This window comes from Oryctolagus cuniculus, chromosome 20 (genome assembly GCF_964237555.1).
Source record: "Oryctolagus cuniculus chromosome 20, mOryCun1.1, whole genome shotgun sequence".
Taxonomy (NCBI): domain Eukaryota; kingdom Metazoa; phylum Chordata; class Mammalia; order Lagomorpha; family Leporidae; genus Oryctolagus; species Oryctolagus cuniculus.
In genome coordinates this window covers 23,288,929-23,313,042 of record NC_091451.1, presented here as the reverse complement: position 1 = coordinate 23,313,042, position 24,114 = coordinate 23,288,929, and the positions used below count along the sequence as shown (strand labels likewise).

The following is a 24,114-nucleotide window of genomic DNA, read 5'->3' as shown; positions in this document are numbered from 1 at the left end:
GCCAGCTCAGCAGGTGGAGGATTAACCTGCTGTACCATGGAGCCGGTCCCATACCTCAGTTACTTGTGTCTCCTTCCAGACATTTGTAGAGTATGTGTGTATGGGTATCCATCACATGATTTTGATTATCCTCTCCCCTTATTACACTGGTTAGTTAGGAATGCCTTTTCAGCGACTCAGTAAATGTGGTTGACAGCCTACAGGTATGTGGACAAAATGTCCTGTTACTTTGATTTTTCTCCCCCTTCCTTTGTCCAGTGATGTGTTTTATTCTAGTGTGGTTATACTCATTACTGGGAAAAAAAAAAAAAACTTTCTTCCTTTCCTTTCTTGTGTTCTTTTGCATTTCCTTGAACAGAAGTATTACTGTTCTTGATATTCATTGGAGTTCTTAAATCTCTTGTATTGTGTAACCCTAACACAGTGTCATGTTCTTCTCAGCTTAACTTAAACAGATGGATAACTATTATTTGGAGGGAATGATTTACTAGTATTTTTTAAATATATATATATATACACACACACACACACACACATATATATGTGTGTATATATATATATATATATATATATTTGAAAGGCAGAGTGACAGAGGGAAAGACAGAGAAAGAGATATCTTCCACTCACTGGTTCATTCCCCAAATGACTGCAATGGCTGGGTCTGTGCCAGGCCAAAACCAGGAGCCTGGAACTCCATCTTGGTCTCCCATGTGGGTGACAGAGGTCCAAGTACTTGAACTATCCTCCACTGCCTTCTGGGAGCATTAGCAGAGAGTTGGATTGGAAGTTGACCAGCTGAGACTCAAACCAGTGCTTCAGTATAGGATGCTGGTGGTGTAGGCAGTCTTAATCTGCTGTGCCAGCACACAGGCCCCACTAGCATTTTTCTGGATTACCTTGTTGACAGTGTTATTCTCAAGTTAGAATGAATAAAAGGCCTATTAGGAGTCTTCTTGGTGAACCCAGACTTTGAAGTGCACTATAAAAATTTGTAGCCCATGTTTTATTTAAAAACTTGATCTCACTGACAATCTACTAGACAGTGAAAGGTTTCAGATTTGGATTCTAGAAATGTCCACTGCTAATTGTGTAATCACCATGACTTAATACCTTCTTTGCCAGAGTGCTTGCTTTTGAAAGGGCAAAGAACATAAGGTGTATTTTCATTCATTCAGTTATTTATTGAGCTCCTATGAGGTGTTACTTTCTATCATAATAGTAGTGATAAAAGTTATTATGTGTTAACAATAAATACTATCCTTGGTGCTAGATGTGCAATTATGTACTATACAGGCCTGGAGCTTTCCCTGGTGGAATATTAGACACATAAATGCCATGATTATTGTTTGAATTATGTGAAAGGTACAATTTAGCATCAGTTCTTTTTTAAAAAAATATTTTATTTGAGAGAGAGATTTATGGACAGAGAAAGAGAGAGAGAGAAAGGTCTTCCATCTGCTGGTTCATTCCCCAGATGGCCACAATGACCAGAGCTGGGCCAATCCGAAGCCAGGTGCTTCTTCTGGGTCTCTGACGTGAGTGCAGGGGCCCAAGTCCTTGGGCCATCCTTTACTGCTTTTCCAGGCCATAGCAGAGAGCTAGATCGGAAGAGGAATAGCTATGACTTAAACTGGTACCCATATGGGAAGCCAGCGCCACAGCCAGAAGCTTAGCCCGCTGTGCCACAGTGCCTAGCATCAGTTCTTTTTTTTTTTTTTTTTTTTTTTTTTTTTTTTTTTTTGACAGGCAGAGTGGACAAGGAGAGAGAGACACATAGAGAAAGGTCTTCCTTTGCCGTTGGTTCACCCTCCAATGGCCGCCGTGGCCGATGCGCTATGGCCGGCGCACCGCACTGATCCGATGGCAGGAGCCAGGTGCTTCTCCTGGTCTCCCATGGGGTACAGGGCCCAAGCACTTGGGCCATCCTCCACTGCACTCCCTGGCCACAGCAGAGGGCTGGCCTGGAAGAGGGGCAACCGGGACAGAATCCGGCGCCTCGACAGGGACTAGAACCTGGTGTGCCGGCGCCGCAAGGCGGAGGATTAGCCTAGTGAGCCGCGGCGTCAGCCAGCATCAGTTCTTAAAGATCAAATAATTTTGTTCTGTCTGAGCTGTAAGACTTTCTGTGTTTGGGAGGTTTGCAAAGCAGTTAGTCTGTCCATTCTGCCCCTGCATGATTAAGAGTCACGGTGTTTGGCCTGAAGCCAAACTATGTGACTTCATAGTTACTTCATAGTTAAACCTGAATTCTTTATTATATTTAATACTAATATACTTAAAAGGTTTGGATAGAATCCCACAGTATTTAAAAATGGCTTAACCCATTGTGTCCTTTATTCCTTTTAAAAGGCCACTTTTAAAGATTTAAATTGAACAATTATGTGTCATGGTAATTTTGATATACATATTATGTTGAAATATTCGCAGAATTGAAAACTTCAGACTTAATAAGCTTGGCTTCCTCCTTTCTAGATAGTTCAACAGTTTGAATTTTCTTGGTCCTGTCATTTGGGGCACGTCTGAAATTAGACAGATATGATTAAAAGAGATCCACCCACTGCATTCCTGGCATACAAATCAGCTGTTAGACTGTGGGGCTGTTAATTTTCTGGCTTTTTAATGATTTGTACAATTGAGAGCCAATTTTAAATATTTTAAAAGATTTTTTTTATTTATTTGAAAGGCAGAGCAGTGAGAGTGGGGGGTAGAGAGAGAGAGATCTTCTGTCTGCTGGTTCACTCAGAAATGACTGCAGTAGTCAGGTCCAGGCCAGACCAAAGCCAGGAGCCCAGAATTCCATCCTGGTCTCCCACTGTGGATGCCAGGGGCCCAGCCCAAGTACTTAGGAAGTCTTCCTCTGTCTTCCCAGGCAAATTAGCAGGGAGCTAGATTGGAAGTGGAACAACAGCTGGGACTGCAACCAGCACTCCCATGCAAGCAGTGGCTTAACCCGCTGCACTACAGCACAAACCCCTAAATATTAAATATTGACAAAAACTTCAATGCTTTGGGGGAAGAGATGGATGAAGACCTAAACGAGTTTTATAAATTGAAGCAGTGCCCCAAGATCCCAAGTGTCATACTTATCCAAATGCCTTTATCAAATATAGCTATCTTTATCAGCTGTTCTAACAAGCAACGTCTTCAAACTAACATTAAAGGATATGGTATTCTTTTTTTTAAAAAAATTAATTATTCACTTGAAAGATGGGGGGGGAGAGAGAGAGAGAGAAAGAGATAGAGAGAGAGAGAGAAAGAGAAAGAGAAAGAGAAAGAGAAAGAGAAAGAGAAAGAGAAAGAGAGAAACAGATCTTCCACCTGCTGGTTTACTCTCCAGGTAGCCTCAACAGCCAGGAGCCGGAAGCTTCTTCTGGATCTCCAAGTGAATGCAGGGACCCAAGGACTTGGGCCATCTTCTGTTGCTTTCCCAGGTGCATTAGCAGGCAGCTGGATCAGAAGTGGAGCAGCTGGGACTCCTGTGGGAAGCCAGAGCTGTAGATGATGACTTTACCCCCTATGCCACATGCTGGATCCAGCATTTTATTTTATTTTATTTTATTTTTATTTATTTATTTTTTTAGGCTTTAACATTTTTATTTAGGAAAAGATCAAGGCTGAAGCTATACTAATTCAACCTAAAACATCTCTTTTTTCCATAGCAGAGTCAGTCTATGCATTTTTTCCTTGCCTTTAAAAAACAAATTAAGCAGTAAGCATTTTATTTTTAAAGAAAAATATTCACTGCATTATTATCTATAATCATAACTCCTTTATAATAGAATATCAGAACTTCTTACTCCTATCTTATTTTGCATTAAAAAATGAAAAAATTTTAAAATTTTTTTCCAAAAAATATTTATTTTGTTTCTTTGAGAGACAAGGAGATCTTCTATCTACTCACTCCCCAAATGCCCACAACAGCTAAGGCTGAGCCAGGCTGATCTCAGTCCAGATCTCCAGTGTAGGGTTCAGGGCACCAGTACTCCTGCAGCCACCTGCTTGCCTCTCAGGTGCACGTTACATTAGCAGGGAGCAAGAATCTGGAGTGGAGCCAAAATGCCAACCCAGGCATCTCAACCACAGCTTTTGAACCATGCTTTGGAACTTCTAATTGTTTCATCTGTAAGCTAATAAAAGTATTTTTTTCAGTTAGGTTTTCTCTTTGTTAATTTATGTTTTGTTTTCTTTATCAAACAAAAGAAGCTATACTTTCTTCAGATACAACGTTTCAGGATTTATTTCAGAAAATCAAATAATGTTAAAAAACAGTGTCAAGCATTTCTCTTAATTTTTCTTACTCCCTCTTTTTTAGGTTTGGTGTTACTGTTCATTTGAAGTATATATAATTTATAAATTCTTCCTTTCTTTTTTTTTTTTTTTTTTTGACAGGCAGAATGGACAGTGAGAGAGAGAGACAGAGAGAAAGGTCTTCCTTTTGCCGTTGGTTCACCCTCCAATGGCCGCCGCGGCCAGTGCACTGCGGCCGGCGCAACTCGCTGATCCGATGGCAGGAGCCAGGAGCCAGGTGCTTTTCCTGGTCTCCCATGGGGTGCAGGGCCCAAGCACCTGGGCCATCCTCCACTGCACTCCCTGGCCACAGCAGAGGACTGGCCTGGAAGAGGGGCAACCGGGACAGAATCCGGCGCCCCGACCGGGACTAGAACCCGGTGTGCCGGTGCCGCTAGGCGGAGGATTAGCCTAGTGAGCCGTGGCGCCGGCCTCCTTTCTTTTTTAAAGATTTATTTGTTTGAAAGTCAGAGTTACAGAGAGGAAGTGACAGAGATCTTCCATCTGCTGGTTCACTCCCCACATGGCCACAGCAGCCAGGGCTGGGCCAGGCTGAAGCCAGGAGCTTCTTCTGGATCTCTCATGCAGGTGGCAGGGGCCTAAGCAGAACATTAAGCCACCGGCTGCAAAGCTGGCATCCCATAAGGGCATCGGTTCATGGCCTGGCTCCTCCACTTGAGATCCAGCTCCTTGCTCATGGCCTGGGAAAACAGCAGAGGATGATCCAAGTGGTTGGACCTTGGCCACTCATGTGGAAGACCTAAACGAAGCTCCTTTGCTCCTGGCTTTGGCCTGGCCCAGCCTTGGTTTTTGCGCCCATCTGGTGAATAAATCAGCGGGTGGAAGACCTGTCTCTTTCTCTTTCTGTCTCCCTCTCTGTTGACTAAATAAATATCTTTTAAAAAGATCAGACACTAAGCTCTAAGCAGGGCACACTTGTTTTCAACATAAATAATTCAGGGACCAACGTTGGGTCTATCAAGTTAAGCTATCGCCTATGACAATGCTGGCATCCCATACAGGCGCTGGTTTAAGTCCCGGCTGCTCCGCTTCCTATCCAGCTTCCTGCTTATACGCCTAGGAAAGCAGCATAAGATGGCCCAAGTCCTTGGCCTCTGCACACACATGGGAGACCCTGAGGAAGCTCCTGGCTCCTGCTTTGGTCTGGCCCAGCCCCAGTCATTGCAGACATTTGGGGAGTATACCCGCAGATGGAAGATCTCTCTCTGTCTCTCCTTCTCTCTCTGTAACTCAACCTTTCGAACAAATAAATAAATCTTAAAAGAAAAGAAGTGTGCTCTGCTTAGATCTTAGTGTTTCATTTGAGTGTTAGAGAATTCTCAAGGCTAGCTCTGCAAATCTCTGAGGATTAGATTATAAGTAGAAATCTTTTCTTCCTGAGATTGAAATAAACATTTTTAACTTCTCCTTCAGATCCATCACGTTACACAAAATGGAGGACTATACAAAAGGCCGTTTAATGAAGCTTTCGAAGAGACACCCATGCTGGTTGCGGTGCTCACATATGTGGGCTATGGTGTACTCACTCTCTTTGGATATCTTCGAGATTTCTTGAGACATTGGAGAATTGAAAAATGTCATCATGCAACAGAAAGAGAAGAACAGAAGGTAACTGTTGGAATCTTTAATTCTGTAAATGGAAGTCTTTTATAGAAATTCTAATGTTTTTACCCCAGATTTTTTTCTTATGTCCATGGAAATAGCCAGGCTCTGTGTAAAACTTAGTATTAGGTTTATTCAGGTCAGCATATGAGTGATTTATGCTTGGGAACCACAAACTCAATGACTTTATTTTTAAAGATTTATTTTATTTTGTCTTTTTTTTTTTTTTTTTTTTTGACAGGCAGAGTTAGTGAGAGAGAGAGACAGAGAGAAAGGTCTTCCTTTTTCCGTTGGTTCACCCCCCAAGTAGTTGCTATGGCCGGCACGTTGTGGCCGGCACGCTGCACCGATCCTAAGCCATGAGCCAGGTGCTTCCTCCTGGTCTCCCATGAGGGTGTAGGGCCCAAGGACCTAGGCCATCCTCCACTGCACTCCCAGGCCACAGCAGAGAGCTGGAATGGAAGAGGAGCAACTGGGACAGAATCCAGTGCCCTGACCGGGACTAGAACTTGGGGTGCCCGCGCCGCAGGCAGAGGATTAGCATAGTGAGCCGTGGCGCCGGCCTTATTTTATTTTGAAAGGGAGAGTTTTATATAGAGAGAGAGACAGAGAAAGAGGTCTTCCATCCACTGATTCACTCCCCAGATGACTGCAACAGCTAGGGCTGCGCCAGGCCGGAGCCAGGAGCTTCTTCCGGGTCTCCCACGTGAGTGCAGGATGGGCCATCTTCTGCTGCTTTCCCATACACATTAGCAGGGAGCTGGATCAGAAGTGGAGCATCTGGGACTCAAACCAGTGCCCATATGGGCTGGCACTGCAGACAGCGACTTAACCTTCTATGCCACAGTGCCAACCCCCCTGATGATTCTGTTAGTGGTAAGCAAGGTAACAAGGTTTAATGGGATGGGGCATCCATCAGAACAGATAGGCACCTCTCCAGATGGAATCCGAGACAGTACCCGGCCTTTCAGACTGGGGTGAGCAAGGTTACATAGTTTAATAGAAAACACACCTGACAGGCCAGGTGGGTATCTCAGCAAAGAACTGAGAGCTGAGGGCTGAAGCACGCCTGATAGAGAGGGCAGATGTCAAGAAAGTGCTGAGAGCCAAGCCCAGTGACTTTAAGGAATCTTGGACAGTGGTCAAAAGCAGTCTAATGCTGGTCAGCATGTGTGTATTCCATAACAGTAAATTTTTCATTTATCATTGCACAGTGAATATACATTGATTTTGCCCATAAGGTCTGCTTTAGCCAGCAAGAGCAACTTTTTCTTAGGTTAGAGATTCTTTTCTTTCTTTATTTTTTTAAAAAGATTTATTTTATTTATTTGAAAGACAGAGGTACAGAGAGAGGTAGATCCAGAGAGAAAGAGAGATCTTTCATCCTCTGGTTCACTCCCCAGTTAGCCACAGTGGCCAGAGCTGTGCCGATTCAAAGCAGGAGCCAGGAGTTTCTTCTGGGTCTCCCACACAGGTGCAAGGGCCCAAGGGCTTGAGCCATCTTCTACTGCTTTCCTAGGCCACAGCAGAGTGGGATCGGAAGAGAAGCAGCTGGGACTTGAACCGGCGCCCATATGGGTAGCTGGCACTGTAGGCCGGGGCTTTAACCTGCTGCACCACAGTGCCGGCCCCGAGATTATTTTCTTTAAAACATGGTTGGTTAAAAACATCTTCACAGATAGGGAGGGTATTGTTTCTGAAAAGAGGCTACTGAAAAGAAGTTACTATTAAAAAAAAAAAATATTTGTTTATTTATTTGAAAGTCAGAGTTATACAGAGAGAGAAGGAGAGGCAAAGAGAGAGAGAGAGAGAGAGGTCTTCCATCTGCTGGTTCACTCCCCAGTTGGCCGCAGTGGCTGGAGTTGGGCCGATCTGAAGCTGGGAGCCAGGAGCTTCTTCCAGGTCTCCCACACCGGTGCAGGGGCCCAAGCACTTGAGCCATCTTCTGCTTCCCAGGCCATAGCAGAGAGCTGGATCAGAAATGGAACAGCCAGGACTTGAAGTGGCACCCAAATGCGATGCACTCACTGCAGGCGGCGCTTTACCCACAGCGCCACCCCCAAGAAGTTATTAATTTTAAGAAAGACATTTCTGAGAGTAGATAAAGGATATGCAGGTAAAGAACAAAGGATTGCTCAAGGTTGCTCCAAATGGCTAAGACAAAAGACCCTATGTGCATATCACGCAAGTCAGATTGACCTTTTGGGTAAGATTCATGACTGTGTCTGGCCACCCCTCAGACAAGTCCCAGTAGCTGTTTCTCTTGAATGCTTCCAAGATTTTTTAGGGGTGGTTCTTAGAAATTTGGGTACATGTTTATTTATGGAATAAGAAGAGGGAGGAGAAAAGAGGGAAAGAGAGAAGGGAGATCTTCCATCCACTGATTCCTTCTCCAAATGCCCACAACAGCCAGAGCTGAGCCAGTCTGAAGCCAGGGGCCCAGAACTCTATCTCCGTCTTCCATGTGAGTGGCAGGAACTGTTATGGACATCGGGGTACCCGGCTGGGCTTGGAAAGACCCTCTGGCTGGACCTAGTCCAGGTTCTTGTCTATCTATGTATAGGAATACAGTTGGGAGATGTAGACATAAGCAGGATTTATTTAAAGGCAAAGTGATAGTTCACACTCAGACATGAGTGCAGGCAATCTCATGAGGGAGCGTTGTCCTAACCCAAGCTTACCCTTTTGTAGGATAAGGAGTGGTGCTTAGGGCATGGCTTGATTGAATGTTCAGAAGAGACTGGGTATAGGGGGTGCTGCTGTACACCTGGTAGTCTAGGAAGGTGTCACGGTGTCTGGTGCCTGCTGGAAAGTGGATGTGCCAAGCCTTTAGCCATGTTGAATGGACACAGAAGGTGACATGGTTTGGGCAGTGCGAGCCACTTGGGTGTTGGCAATCTTCTGTTCCTCCTTGCTCACCAGCTATCTGACTGCCCATATCAAAGCCAAGTACTTGGGCTGCTGTCTTCTGCTTCCCAGACAGATTAACAGGAAATTGGATCAGAAGCAGAGGCAGGATTTTGTCCCAGGCATTGCAGTATGGGATGTGGGCACCTTGAGCTGTGTCTTAACCCCCTGTGCTACAATGCCCGCCCTTGGGTATGTGTCACAATAAAAACATTCCAGATGCAGTGAAATGAAAACAATCCACAGGAAAACTGAAAACAAAGTTAAAGGCATGGAGAAATTAAATCATTTAACATATCTTAATTTAAATCACCATATGAACCTCGTAAGATAGACAGCACTATCTATTTCATGGATTAGAAAGCTAAAATTCTAAAGTACCTAGTGCCATCACTGGTATGTGGACAGAAGGCTGTGAATTTCCAAAATCCATGCTTTTCTGTTCACACTACCGTATTACATCCCAAGTTGTATTTACATTCTCCTGAAAAGCTTGTGTTCTGTAGAACTCGTGATGCGCTTTCTCATAGACCCAGTAGACCTAGTTATCTGGTTCACAGATCAGCTCCTCTGCCCAAACAAACAAGGCTAAAGCAGAGTGTGGTAGGCTGTTCTGTTTCTAATGGGGACTGTCAGTGGTAGGCAGAGATGGTCATGGTTTTCTCTGAGGAGGAAGCCCTTATTTACTCTACTCAACTTTTCTTTGTACATTATTTTGTGCTTTTAGAGTTGTTGTTTTTTTTTTTTTTTTTTTTTGTGGGGGAGTTGTAAAAGCTCTTTTATAAAGCCATTTAAAAAAAGTTTACAAAAGAAAAAAAACAGAAAGAATAACTTGCTTTAAAATGTCCTCAAGAGAGAAAAAAATAAAGGGGACAATTGTGCTTTTAGAGTTTTACACAATCTGCATGCATTATTCTAGTAATAAATAGACTTAGTGGGAGCCAATATTGTGACATACTGGTTAAGCCACTGCCTGTGATGCCAGTATCCCATATGGGCTCTGGTTCCAGATTCAGCTGCTCCACTTCTGATCCAGCTTCCTGCTAATGCACTTGGGCCCCTGCACCCTTGTGGGAGATCCAGATGTAGCTCCTAGCTCCTGGCTTTGGCCTGACCCATCCCTGGCCTTTGCGGCCATTTGGGGAGTAAACCAATGGATGGAAGATCTCTCTCTTTCTCTCTGTCTCTCTGTCTCTGTCACTGTCTCTCTCTCACTCTGCCTTTTAAATAAATAAATCTTTAATAAAAATTAGGGGGGCCAGCTCTGAGGCACAGTGGGTAAGGCCGTCACCTGCAGTGCTGGCATCCCATGTGGGCACCGGTTCAAGTCCTGGCTGCTCCACTTTCAAATAAGCTCCCTGATAATGCATCTGGGAAGCAGTAGAAGATGGCCCAAGTCCTTGGGCCCCTGCATCCACGTGGGAGACCCAGAAGAAACTCGTGGCTCCTGGCTTTGGATCGGTGCAGCTCTGGCCATTGCAGCTATCTGAGGAGTGAACCAGTGAATAGAAGACCCCCACTCCCCGCCTCTTCCTCTCTGTAATTCTGCCTTTCAACCAAATAAATAAATCTTTAAAAAAATCTGAAAAAACAACAACAACAACAACAAAATTAATGAGGAAGGCTTTTGGTCTAGCGTTAAGCCTGCAGTTAGGATGCCTGTGTCCCCTAACAGTGCTGGGAGTACCAGGGTTTGATCCTTGGTTCTTGATTCCAGCTTCTGGCTGATGCAGACTCTGGGACAAAGGAGTGGTGGCTCAAGGAATTAGTTCCTACCAGTAGGTTGATAGATTGAGTTCCTGGTTCACAACTTTGGCCCTCTCCCTACTATTTTGGATGTTTGGGGAGTAAACTAGCAAATGGGAGCTTTTCTCACTCTCTCAGTCTTTCTTCATCTCTCTGTCTTTTGTCTCAAAAATTTATTTAAAAAATTGATATTAAAAATGCCTAATTTTACTAAAAATAAACCTACTTGTTCTTGACATGGAATGTGGCGAGGTGGTCCTGCAGGTCAGGGAATTTGCCAGATGAGAGTTGGGCTTAAGACATTAACTTCATGCCCGGCATTGTGATATAGCAGGTTAAGCTGCTGCCTGTGGCTTCTCCACTTCTGATCCAACTCCCTACTAAGGATCCAGCTCCCTGCTAATGGCACTTGGGAAAGCAATGGAGGATGGCCCGGGGGCTTCTGCCCCTGCACCCACTTGGAGAACAGGAAGAAGCTCCTGGCTTCTGGCTTTTACTTGGTCCAGCCCTAGCTGTAGGGTCCATTTGGAGAGTGAACCAGTGGATGGAAGATTCTCTCTCTCTCTCTCTCTCTCTCTGTCTCTGTCTCTCTGTCTCTCCCCCTTCTCTGTGTAACTACCTTTCAAATAAGTAAATTAATGTGTTTTTTAAGATTTATTTATTCATTTAAAAGGCAGAGTTACAGACAGAGGTAGAGAGAGAGTCTTCCATCTACTGGTTCACTCCCCAAACAGCAGCAATGGCGGGAGCTGAGCTGATCCAAAGCCAGGAGCCTCTTCTAGGTCTCCCACATGGGTGCAGGGGCCCAAGGGCTTGGGCCATCTTCTACTGCTTTCCCAGGCCATAGCAGAGAACTGAATCAGAAGTGGAGCAGCCGGGTCTTGAACCAGTGCCCACATGGGATGCTGGCGCTTCTGGCCAGGGCATTTAACCCAAGGCGCCCCCAATTTTTTTTTTAAAGTTAACTTCCATTATTGTTCATCATATCTCTTTCATGAGCTGTTAGAGGGGAGGGGCATGTATGGGGAGACAAGGTCACCCCTGTGAGAGGAGCCAGTAAATGTTGGTTGTATGATTAACTTCAGGGAAAGGATGGTGTTCACATGATGGATGGTGAAGAGTACATCAGAAACTCAAGAGAGATGGCTGGCACCACGGCTCAGTTTGCTAATCCTCCGCCTGCAGCGCTGGCACCCCAGGTTCTAGTCCCGGTTGGGGTGCCGGATTCTGTCCCGGTTGCTCCTCTTCCATTCCAGCTCTCTGCTGTGGTCTGGGAGTGCAGTGGAGGATGGCCCAAGTGCTTGGGCCCTGCACCCGCATGGGAGACCAGGAGGAAGCACCTGGCTCCTGGCTTCAGATCAATGCAGCACGCCGGCCGTGGCAGCCATAGAGCCTGGGAAATGCAAATATGTTGCTGCTCCTCATTTCACTGAGTGAGTGGCATCCATGACCACTTCCTGGTTTTCTTCCTCATTCCGTTCCCACAGTAGCACATTTTAGCTGCTTATGTCAGTTCGTTTTTATAGAGACATCTTGTACAGTATGGAGCTTCAGGTAGAACTGAATCCTGTGGTCACAATAATAAAGAAGAGGTGCTATGAGTTTAGTTTAATAAGTTGCATCTCTTGGAATTCTTTACCTCCTGATCCTCTCGTTCTTTGTTGTGTTTTGGATGAGAATGTTGTTGTCCGCAGCTGTGGTTCACTTGTTTTTATGTGAGGTGAAGCTAATAGTCAAGAGAAATGTGTAAATAGGTATGCTAAAACTTGAATTAACAAAAATATTCTAATATACAGATAGGAAATACTGAGAAATCTAAGAAGTAAGTTTATAGTAGGTAATTACCAAACACTTCCTAAATTGTAAGTTAATATTTTGTCTTCATAGCTTGTTCATGATCAGATATCAGAAATGGACGGGGTGGAATACTGGGAAGGGACATTTCATGTCCACATCTTGATATGCTTTGAACTTCAGGATACAAAAGAAAGAAGTCAATCAAAATATTTTAATAAGAATTCTTAGAAAGATTTTATTCCTGACTTTCTTCAAAAAGAGGCTTGTTAAGAATATTCTTAATATTTTTGCAGTATCTTAGGAAACTTATTGTAGTATATAGTTATCTTGTGTATTAGGGTTGGGGACCATTCAGTTGACTTGTCCCCTTCCATTCTCTAGATCATCCCACGTTTGAAAGATGCTTGGTGTTATGTGTGGGGCCCAGAACAGTGGAGAACTGGTTTTTGTTTCTAAAAAATAGCTTTATTGAGATATACACGCCAGAGATCACCTGTTTGCAGTGCTTCGAACATCTGTCTTTCATTTATTTACAGATTTATGCAGCCAGCATAATTTATAGCATTGTCATCATCTGAAGAAGGTTTATCAGCTGTCATTCTTTTCTTTAACCCACCACCCTCCCCTTGCAACCACTGATCTGTTTGCTGTCCCTGCAGATTTACCTCTTCTGGACATTTCATATTAAAAGGGATCATGCAGTCTGATCTTTTGTGTCTGGCATTTTGGTTTGGCATAATGGTTTTGAGGCTTATCCATGGTATAGCATGTATTAGTACTTTGTTCCTTTGCATTGCAGAGTAATGTTCCATTGTAGGGAGTAGTCATCTCTTTTTTATTTACTCTAGGGATTTCTCACTGCTAGGGAACAACACCCCAAATAAATCTTTTAAACTAGTTCTGTAGTAAATTTCCCACTTTGTCTTTTGCACTAGTGCCAGTATTAAATTCACAAGATTTTCCTGTATTTATTGAGGTTTTTGTTTAGAGCAGCAGTGTAGCTTTTTAAGCAAGGCTTTATCTTGTGAATCTTTAGGCTTCCTTTTTTTTTTTTTTTTTTTTTTTTTTTTTTTTTTTTGGATAGGCAGAGTTAGACAGTGAGAGAGACACAGAGAGAAAGGTCTTCCTTCCGTTGTTTCACCCCCTATATGGCCACTACGGCCGTTGCACCACGCTGATCCGAAGCCAGTAGCCAGGTGCTTCCTCCTGGTCTCCCATGCGGGTGCAGGGCCCAAGCACTTGGGCCATCCTCCACTGTCTTTCTAGGCCACAGCAGAGAGCTGGACTGGAAGAAGAGCAACTGGGACAGAATCTGGCACCCCAACCAGGACTAGAACCCAGGGTACCGGCACCGCAGGTGGAGGATTAGCCCAGTGAGCTGCAGCGCCGCCTAGGCTTCAATTTTTAAGTTCACATTTTCTTTGCATTCATCAATTTGAAACTTTCTTTAAAAGCTGTTAATTGTGAACATGAAAGTTTAAATAATCAGTGTTTTGTCTGACATTCTGTGGTGTAGTATAGGAAGTTAAGCCCCTGTTTTAGGTGCCTGTATCCCATATCAGATTGATGATTTGAGTCCTGTCTATTCTGCTTCTGATCTAGTTTCCTGCTGATGCATCCTGGGGAGCAACAGATGATGGCTTGAGTGCTTGGGACTCTGCCACCCACATGGGAGATCCAGGTAGAGTTCCAGGCTGCTGGCTTCAGCCTGGCCCAGCTCAGGCTGTTGCGGGCATTTAGGGAGTGAACCAGTGGGATCTGCCACTCTGTCTTTCAAGTAAATATAAATAAACTTTTTAAAAAATTGAGTACTCTTGGGATGTTAAACTGTTAAAGATATTTTAAAGTGTTAATCAAAATGATAAAATAAAGTTAACAGAAATACTAGAATTCGTGGTTCCCTGTAACTACTCAATAAGCCCTTAGCAATTCTTGGATCCCAATTGAAGTTTCCTTATCTTTTAAGCTCTATTTTAGTTTTATGTTTATCTTCTTCCTGAAGTGTTTTGAAAATGTCACAATAATTTCAGTGATAAATAACTGAAAATCTAAAATATAATCTGTTCTACTTGAATTCAGCTTCTGCCAGGGATAAGGCATGCTGATTGGCCAGTTCTCTGATGCTTCTGTCTAATACATATCCAGTTTTGACTGTTAGGGTGGTAGTGATTCAGTTTCTGCAACACTAGACATGTGGTATTTTTCTTGTCTTTAAAAAGCCTTTTCTTGGGGCCATTTCCTCTTCCATCTACTCTACCCTTTTTTTAGATTAGAGTTTCTTGGCATCTCTGTTTCCTGAACCCATTCATGTCAGATTGTTGTCCCTACGACTATAAACCCCTGTGTTGCAAAATCTAACAGTCCTTTAATCGTAATCTTCTTGAACACCCGTCAGCAGCATTGGACACAGTCATTATCTCCTTCTGGAAACTTTTTTTTAAGATTTATTTTATTTATTTGAAAGACAGAGTGACAGAGAGAAAGAGAGGGCTTCTGTCTGCTGGTTCACTATGCAAATGGCCACAATGGCTGGGTCGGGAGCCAGGAGCTTCCTCTGGGTCTCCCACGCGGGTGTAGGGGCCCAAATTCTTGGGCCATCCTCTGCTGCTTTCCCTGACACATTAGCAGAGGGCTGGATCAGAAATGGAACAACTGGGACTAGAACCAGCACCCATATGGGATGCTGGTGCTTTAGTCCAGGGTCTTAACCCACTGCACCACAGCGCCGGCCCCTGGAAACATCTTTTAAAATTATTTTTTGGGGCTGACGCTGTGGCATAGCAGGTAAAGCTGCCACCTGCAGTGCTGGCATCCCATATGGGTACTGGTTCTAGTCCCAGTTGCTCCACTTCCAATCCAGCTCTCTGCTATAGCCTGGGAAAGCAACAGAAGATGGCCTAAGTGCTTGGGCTCCTGCACTTGTGTGGGAGACCCAGAAGAAGCTCCAGGCTCTTGGCTTTGGATTGGCCCAACTCCGGCCATTGCAGCCGATTTGGGGAGTAAACCAGCGGATGGAAGACTTCTCTCTATGCCTCTGCCTCTGCCTCTCTGTAACTCTGCCTTTCAAATAAATAAATAAATCCTTTTTTTTAAATTTTTAAAGTGTTCTCTTATTTTTTTCTTCTAAAGATTTATTTATTTATTTGAAAGAGTTACACAGCAAGAAGAGGAGAGAGAGAGTGAGAGAGGTAGGTCTTCCATCACTGGTTCACTCCCCAATTGGCCGCAATGGCCAGAGCTGCGCCGATCTGAAGCCAGCAGCCAGGAGCTTCTTCTGGGTCTCCCATGAGGTGTAGGGGCCTGAAGGCTTGAACCATCTTCTGCTGCTTTCCCAGGCCATAGCAGAGAGCTGGATAGAAAGTGTAGCAGCTGGGTCTTGAACCGGCACCCATATGGGATGCCGGCACTGCAGGTGGCAGCTTAATCTGCTATGCCACAGTGCTGGCCCCTCTCTTTTTTTTTTTTTTTTTTTTTAAGATTTATTTATTTATTTGAGAGTCAGAATTACACAGACAGAGAAGGAGAAGCAGAGAGTGGGAGAGGTTTTCCATCCGGTGGTTCACTCCCCAAGTGGCCGCAGCAGCCGGACCTGCTCCATTGCAAAGCCAGGACCAGGACCTTCTTTCAGTCTTCCCATGTGGACACAGGGGCCCAAGGACTTGGGCCATTTTCTGCTTTCCCAGGCCATAGCAGAGAGCTGGATTGGAAGGACTCGAGCTGGCACCCATATGGGATGCTGGCACTGCAGGCGGCAGCTTTACCTGCTATGCTACAGCACTGGCCCCTAAAGGTTGCTTTTTGTTTTTGTTTTTGTTTTTAAACCTCCCACTATCTGGATTGGTGGGAAGCTGGAGTCAGGAGTCAGAGCCAAGAATTGAACTCAGGCACGCTGCTGAGGGGTATAGGTTTCTTTACTTCTTCCTTCCTTTCTTTCTTAATTTATTTTTTTGTTTGAAAGACAGAGTCATAGAGTCATAGAGCGAGAAAGATATCTTCCATCTGCTGGTTGACTCCCCAAATGGCTGCAATGGCCAGAGCTGGGGCAGTCCGAAGCCCTGAGCCAGGAGCTTCTTCCAGGTCTGCCATGTGGGTGCCACACTTGGGCCAGCTTCTACTGCTTTCCCAGGCCATAGCAGAGAGCTGGATCACAAGTGGAGTAACCAGGATTCGAACTGGCACCCATATAGGATGCTGGTACTGCAGCTGGTGGCTTTACCTGCTATGCCACAGCGCTGGTCCCCTGGGGTGCAGGTGTTTTAATTGGTAGGCCAAATGTCCACTCCCATGGAAACATTTTGTTCTCTTGATTTGTAAGACATTTTAATTACCTGGTTTTCCTCCTGCCATTCTGGCTGGTTGTTTTTTTTTTTTTTTTTTTGACAGGCAGAGTGGACAGTGAGAGACAGAGAGAAAGGTCTTCCTTTGCCATTGGTTCACCCTCCAATGGCCGCCGCGGCCGGCGCACCGCGCTGATCCGAAGGCAGGAGCCAGGTACTTATCCTGGTCTCCCATGGGGTGCAGGGCCCAAGCACTTGGGCCATCCTCCACTGCACTCCCTGGCCACAGCAGAGAGCTGGCCTGGAAGAGGAGCAACCGGGACAGAATCCAGCGCCCTGACCGGGACTAGAACCTGGTGTGCCAGCGCCGCTAGGCGGAGGATTAGCCTAGTGAGCCGCGGCGCTGGCTTCTGGCTGTTTTTTTCTTCTCTCTCTGGCAGTATTCTGCTTGTCTGCCTGACTTAGTTGTTGGTGTGACCCAGGCTTCATCTTTTGATGACTATCTTTTTTTTTTTGACAGGCAGAGTGGACAGTGAGAGAGAGAGACAGAGAGAAAGGTCTTCCTTTGCCGTTGGTTCACCCTCCAATGGCCGCCGCGGCCGGCGCGCTGCGGCCGGCGCACCGTGCTGATCCGATGGCAGGAGCCAGGAGCCAGGTGCTTTTCCTGGTCTCCCATGGGGTGCAGGGCCCAAGCACCTGGGCCATCCTCCACTGCACTCCCTGGCCACAGCAGAGGGCTGGCCTGGAAGAGGGGCAACCGGGACAGAATCCGGCGCCCCGACCGGGACTAGAACCCGGTGTGCCAGCGCCGCTAGGCGGAGGATTAGCCTAGTGAGCCGCGGCGCCGGCCCTTTTGATGACTATCTTTATGTACCTTGTATATGCTGATAAATTCCAAATGTATACCTTTATTTCTGATTTCTCCATTGAACACTAGGCCCTTGTTTCTGGATACCCGCTTGACATCTGCACATAGTCGTCTCAAACTTTACATGTCTGAAACTAAGCCGATATCTCCTCTACCCAGCTGGCTGTCTTCCTGTTACTTAGGCTAAAAACCCTGGAGTTACTCCTGATTCTTTCTTCTGTCCCACTTTATGTGTGGTCCATTAGCAAATCTAGATTTAACCACGTGTCACCCTCCATTAGCACCAAGCTGCCATGTCTTGTGGCTTGGCCTCTCGCTCATCTCCAGCCAGACTGGTCTCTTTGCTGTTCTTCAGACACGGCAGGCGTAATCCTGCTGCACTGCCGTTGCACTTGTTGCTCGTGCTGCCAGGAAGACCCTTCCAGACTATTGTATCACAGCATGACTCTGGCATCATACAGCCCCTGTGTGCTTTTTGTTGCTGCTGTTAGCATTTTCCCTAACATCCTTGGCGTTTTATACATTTGTCTTCTTTAGCATCTCTTCTACCAGAATGTAAATCCCAGGAGGGCGAGGATTATTGTTATCCTTCTGTTTACTCCTCTGCCCAGTGCTTTAAACGACGGTGGTGCATTGCTATATGCTCAGTAAGTGAATGAGACAAGGATGCTAGTGTGAGTGGTGGTACTATAGCAGTGAAAAGTTTTGAGTCTTCTGAAGTGAGTGTGTAACAGGAGTGACCGTTTCTTTAAAATATTTTATTCATTTGTGAGACATTAAGGTAGAGTGTGCCCATCCGCAGACTCAGCCCCCAGTCTGGAAGCTGGGAACTAAATCCAAGTCTCCCGGTCTCCCACATGTGTGGCAGGGACCCATTTCTTAGAGCCATCACCACTGCCTCTCATGGTGTTTTTTTAGATCAGAGAAAACAACTGTCTTTAATCTTAATCCCATTTTATGCTTTCATGGACAGCATATGAACAAGAAGTGGTTTCCTGTCTTTAACATTAAAAGCAAGAAAGAACAAACAGTATGATGATTTATATGAACAGTTGGGAAAGCTGTTAACCATTCTTCAGACATTCTAATAACCTTTTATGATTATGTCACATACTTATGATTATGTCATGTACATTGTTTTCTTTAAATAGAGGTAAGGACATTATTGTTGATTATAAAATAAATGTTTCTGGTATATAATTCTTTTGAATCTTAAGATGACTCCATTTTTCAATACTTCCTAAAGTGGAAATTATCTGGAATATTCAAATTTCTACTTTACTGGGCCAGTGCTGTAGTGTAGTAGGCTAAGCCTCCACCTGCAGTGCCAGCATCCCGTATGGATGCTGGTTCATGTCCTGGTTGCTCCTCTTCCTACCCAGCTCTTTTTTTATGGCCTAGGAAAGCCATGGAAGACAGCCCAAGTGTTTAGGCCCCTGCTGTGGCCCGGGAGTGCAGTAGAGGATGGCCCAAGTGCTTGGGGCCTGCACCCCATGGGAGACCAGGATAAGTACCTGGCTCCTGCCATTGGATCAGCGCGGTGCGCCGGCCGCGGCGGCCATTGGAGGGTGAACCAATGGCAAAAGGAAGACCGGAGCTTCATTTGGGTCTCCTGTGTGTGTGGCAGGGGCCCAAACAGTTGGGCCATCTTCTGCTGCTTTTTCCAGGCTATTAGCGGGGAGTTGGATCAGAAGTGGAGCGGCTGGAATGCGAACCTGTGCCTGAGGGGATGCCAGCATTTCAGGCTGCGGCTTAACCCAGTTCTCTGCTGTGGCCTGGGAAAGCAGGGGAAGATGGCCAAGTCCTTGGGTCCCTGCACCTGCATGGGAGACCAGGAAGAAGCACCTGGCTCCTGGCTTCAGATTGGCATAGCTCCAGCCGTAGCAGCCATTTGGGGAGTGAACCAACGGAAGGAAGACCTTTCTCTCTGTCTCTCTCTCTCATTGTCTAACTCTGTATGTCAAATAAATTTAAAAAAATAAAAAATAAAAGATATTTATCTTGTGAGTCTTCATTAGTAGTACTTTAGAGTCCAGTGTCATAGAAGGTTGTAATCTTTGAGTTTTATGTAGAGTCTCCTTTAGGAATGAAAACCTTTCACAGAATACAGCTCAAGTTTAAAAATGAATTTTGGGTTATTTAGCAGGTCAACTTAGGTTGACTCCAAATTGAGATCTGAAGTGGTTTGCTGGCTATTGTAAAATTATAGTTCCGTTTGGTTTGGTTTACCTTTTGCCGTCAAGAATTGAAGTAGGTCTCTTGTGGTCTGATCACATGTCTTCTGAGCAGGATCATGCCTCCCTGGCCATAGCTTTAATGCATTCATTTCAGATCCACCATGGCTTGATTTTTTCAGACTTCAAATTTTTAGTATAATTTATTCTCAGGGAGAAAAAGGAACATTTTAACTTCCTGAGCATGGGAATTCATTTTAAGAATCTTTTTTCAGCTTTTAAGCTGGAAAAACAAGATGGGTAGCATCCTATAAGCTACCTTTTAGTGTTTCTTGTGTATTACTTTTTCTTTGAATTTGTTTCACTTTGTTCTTGGGAAATACGTAGAGGACAAAAATCTTAATTTTGGAATTATTTTTGTTATTTGAAATGAATTACAGCAGTTTTTACAACATTTTCCACTATTATATTTCTTGGATGGAGGGTAGGAAGGCAGTCCTTTTGAGATTATCAGGAAGGGAAACCACCAAATGACAGTTATACAACCAAATTTTATTAATTTCTTAAAATGAAAAGCACATTTATTTACTTGAAAGTCAGAATAATGGAGAGGGAGAGCCAGAGATCTTCCATTTACTGGGTCACAGCCCAAATGCCTGCAGTAGCTGAGATTGCTCCAGGCTGGAACCAGGAGCTCTATTTGGGTCTCCCATATGGGTGACAGCAACTCTGGGACTTGAGCCCTCATCTCCTGCTTCCCAGGTGCATTAGCAAGAGCTGTAGTGGAAGTGTAGAGGGACTTGAACCAGGCACTGAAGTATGGAATGTGGGCATCCCAAGCAGCAGCTTAACCCACTGCACCACAGCTACCACCTCCCTAAGTTTTATTCTTATGAGGTCTACCTTACTAAGTTAAATTTGTCTACTCCACGTTTGTGCAATCAGTTATTTGAATCCATGTAATATAGGTCAACTGTCAAGTGACTTGACTTGGTTAATAAGAATTGTGTTAAGCATAAAGAATTGATGCCTTTCCAAATGTTTTCCTGATGTATTACTTAATTGAAGTCTCAAGTGTTCTTACAAAATGAAAAAGGAAATTGTCAAATTTATTCACAAAGCAATTCAGTTAAATTTATAGTATTTACCATTTGTTGGCAGGACTTTGTGTCATTGTATCAGGATTTCGAAAACTTCTATACAAGGAATCTTTACATGAGGATCAGAGACAACTGGAATCGGCCAATCTGCAGTGTGCCTGGAGCCAAGGTGGACATCATGGAGAGACAATCTCATGATTATAACTGGTCATTCAAGTGAGTCTCATTGGGGAATTGTTTCTTTTTAAAAAAATTATATATTTGAAAGGCAGATAGAGAATGATTCACTCTATTATACACAGATCGTTTCTTAATTTACAAAATGAGATCATACCATATGCCTATAAATTATAGCATAGGTTATTTACTTGGTGAAATACCGGTAACATCTTTGTAGTGTGGACAGTCACAGAAAGTTCATTGTGGCTGGTGCCACAGCTCACTAGGCTAATCCTCTGCCTGCAGTGCCAGTACACTGGGTTCTAGTCCCGGTTGGGGTGCCGGTTCTGTCCTGGTTGCTCCTCTTCCAGTCCAGCTCTCTGCTGTGGCCCAGGAAGGCAGTGGAGGATGGCCCAAGTGCTTGGGCCCTGCACCCGCATGAGAGACCAGGAGGAAGCACCTGGCTCCTGGCTTCAGATCGGCGCAGCACCGGCCTTGGCGGCCATTGGGGGTGAACCAATGGAAGGAAGACCTTTCTGGGCCGGAGCCGCAGCTCACTAGGCTAATCTTTCGCCTTGTGGTGTTGGCACACCGGGTTCTAGTCCCAGTCATGGCGCTGGATTCTGTCCCAGTTGACCCTCTTCCAGGCCAGCTCTCTGCTGTGGCCAGGGAGTGCAGTGGAGGATGGCCCAAGTGCTTGGGCCCTGCACCCCATGGGAGACCAGGAGAAGCACCTGGCTCCTGCCTTCAGATCAGCACGGTGCGCCGGCCACAGCGCGCCGGCTGCGGCGGCCATTGGAGGGTGAACCAACGGCAAAAGGAAGACCTTTCTCTCTGTCTCTCTCTCTCACTGTCCACTCTGCCTGTCAAAAAAAAATTAAAAAAAAAAAAAAAAAAAAAAAAGAGGAAGACCTTTCTCTCTGTCTCTCTCTCTCACTGTCTAACTCTGCCTGTCAAAAAAAGAAGAAAAAAGAAAGTTCATTGTTTGTGGTGACAAACAGTATTCTGCAGTTTAGATATACCATAGGATGGCAGGTTGGGCTCTTCATCCTTGTTAATGACTCCCAAATCCTAGGGTGTTAAATGACAGCAGTTTATTTCGGGTCCACACTTCATGATCTTCTTAGGCTCCTGGGGCTTTTTTTTTTTTAAATTAATTTATTTATTTGAAAGTCAGAATTACAGCGAGTTCTTCCATCTGTTGGTTCGTTCTCCAAATGGCCGCAACGACCAGAGCTGGGCCAGACAGACCAAAGCTAGGAAGTAGCTTCATACGTGTCTCCCAAATGGGTGTAGGAATCCAAGCACTTGATCCATCTTCTGCTGCCCTCTCAAGCACCTTAGCAGGCAGACGGATTGGAAGTAGAACAGCGGAGACTTGAACTGGCACCCATATGGGATGCTGGCACAGAAGATAGCAACTTAACTGCTGCACCGCAGCACCGGCCCCTGTGGGGCTTCTGACCTGTGTTATCCTCACTTGGAGGCCCATGTTGATTGGGCTTCTGTCATGTTGAATATCACTGGTCCCCATGCCCAGGGAAGGAATGGAACAAAAGGTACAATGGCTCTTAAAGGGTCCTCAAATATGTTTGTGTGGGAATTGCTGAATCAAAGAATGTGACTTACCTTAATGATTAAGTACTGCCACACTGCTCTCTAAAACAGAAGTGATTTTGTATCTGCAGTTTATGAGACTCTCTTGGCCAACACTAGGGATCATCAGTTTTCAAGTTTTTATCACTGTTTATAAGTGAAAATTGGTATTTAACTTCTAAATCCCTAATTTGTTCCTGTATATAGAGCTTCCATTTGTGTTACCAGTGCATTTACTATCACATTTAAGTATTTGGTTGCTCATGAGTTTGAGTTTTATGCTTTTGAATCACAGGTATACAGGGAATATAATCAAAGGTGTTATAAACATGGGTTCCTACAACTATCTTGGATTTGCCCGGAATACTGGATCATGTCAAGAAGCAGCTGCCAAAGTTCTAGAGGAGTATGGAGTTGGAGTGTGCAGCACTCGGCAGGAAATCGGTAAGTGTTAACCTGTGTTTGGCCAGCTGCTGTTTGGGACTTTTTTATTTGGGTGTGAATAATACCAATATGGAGCTAAGGCAGTAAATATCCAAACACTTAGTTTATCATGTAGTTTTAGATTAAGTAAAGAATGTTTTCCCGGAGCTGGCTCTGTGGCATAGCTGGTTAAGCTGCCACCTGCAGTACCAGCATCCCATATGGGCGCCAGTTTGAGTCCTGGCTGCTCCGCTTCCAGTCCAGCTGCCTGCTGATGTGCCTGGAAAAGCAGTGGAAGATGGTCCAAGTCCTTGGACCCCTGTTCGTGCGTGGAAGGCCCAGAAGAAGCTCCTGACTCCTAGCCTCAGGTCAGTCCAGCTCCAGCTCTGGTTGTTCCAGCCATATGGGGAATGAACCATTGGATGGAAGATCTCTCTCTACCTCTCTGTCTCTCTCTCTCTGCCTCTGCCTCTCTCTCTCTCTGTAACTCTGCCTTTCAAATAAATAAATTAAAAAAAAGAAAGAATGTTTTCTTTTCCTGAAGTGATGGATGATTCCCATGCTTTCACCGTGTTTTGAGTGTCTCTGGAAAAGTTCCATTAGAATTTCATTTATAACTTTAATGTTGATTTGCAAATGACAGTTGTTAAGAGTACCACTTACTAGTGCATTGGCACATGAGGATTAAGCTGTTTTCATACTGCTAAATTTGCACTAATAATTCTTGCCTTATATAGAATTAAATAAGCTAATTCCTGTGAAGCAGTTAGGAAATAGAAGATAATGAATATAAACTCTTTTATTTCTACAGCTCTGTAATTGTAAGGAATTAACAGCTTTTTAAAAAGATTTGTTTATTTCAAAGAGTGACAGAGAGAGCGAGCCACTCCCCAGGTGGCTGCAACAGCTGGGGCTGGGCAGGCTGAAACTGGGAGCCAGGAACTCCAGACAGGTCTCCCATATGGGTGGCAGGAACTCATGTACTGGGGCCATCCTACATTTCTTTCCCAGGCACATTAGCAGGGCGCTGGATGGGAAGTGGAGCCGCCAGGACTTGAACTGGCACAGTGTGCAATGCAGCTGTCAGAGTCAGCAACTTAACCCACTGCACCACAACACCAACCCCCAGAGTTACTTTTTAAAGGAAATTCTGATTA

General features: G+C 44.8%; 1 protein-coding gene across 1 annotated transcript in view; it reads left to right on the top strand.

Moving 5' to 3' along the window:
* Nucleotides 1–24,114, top strand: part of SPTLC2 (serine palmitoyltransferase long chain base subunit 2) — a 98,044-nt gene that overhangs the window by 23,022 nt on the left and 50,908 nt on the right. The window contains exons 2-4 of the mRNA XM_002719571.5: nucleotides 5,722–5,916; nucleotides 20,841–20,995; nucleotides 22,830–22,978. Of these exons, the coding sequence (XP_002719617.2) occupies nucleotides 5,722–5,916; nucleotides 20,841–20,995; nucleotides 22,830–22,978 (499 nt within the window). The remainder of the gene's footprint in view (nucleotides 1–5,721; nucleotides 5,917–20,840; nucleotides 20,996–22,829; nucleotides 22,979–24,114) is intronic.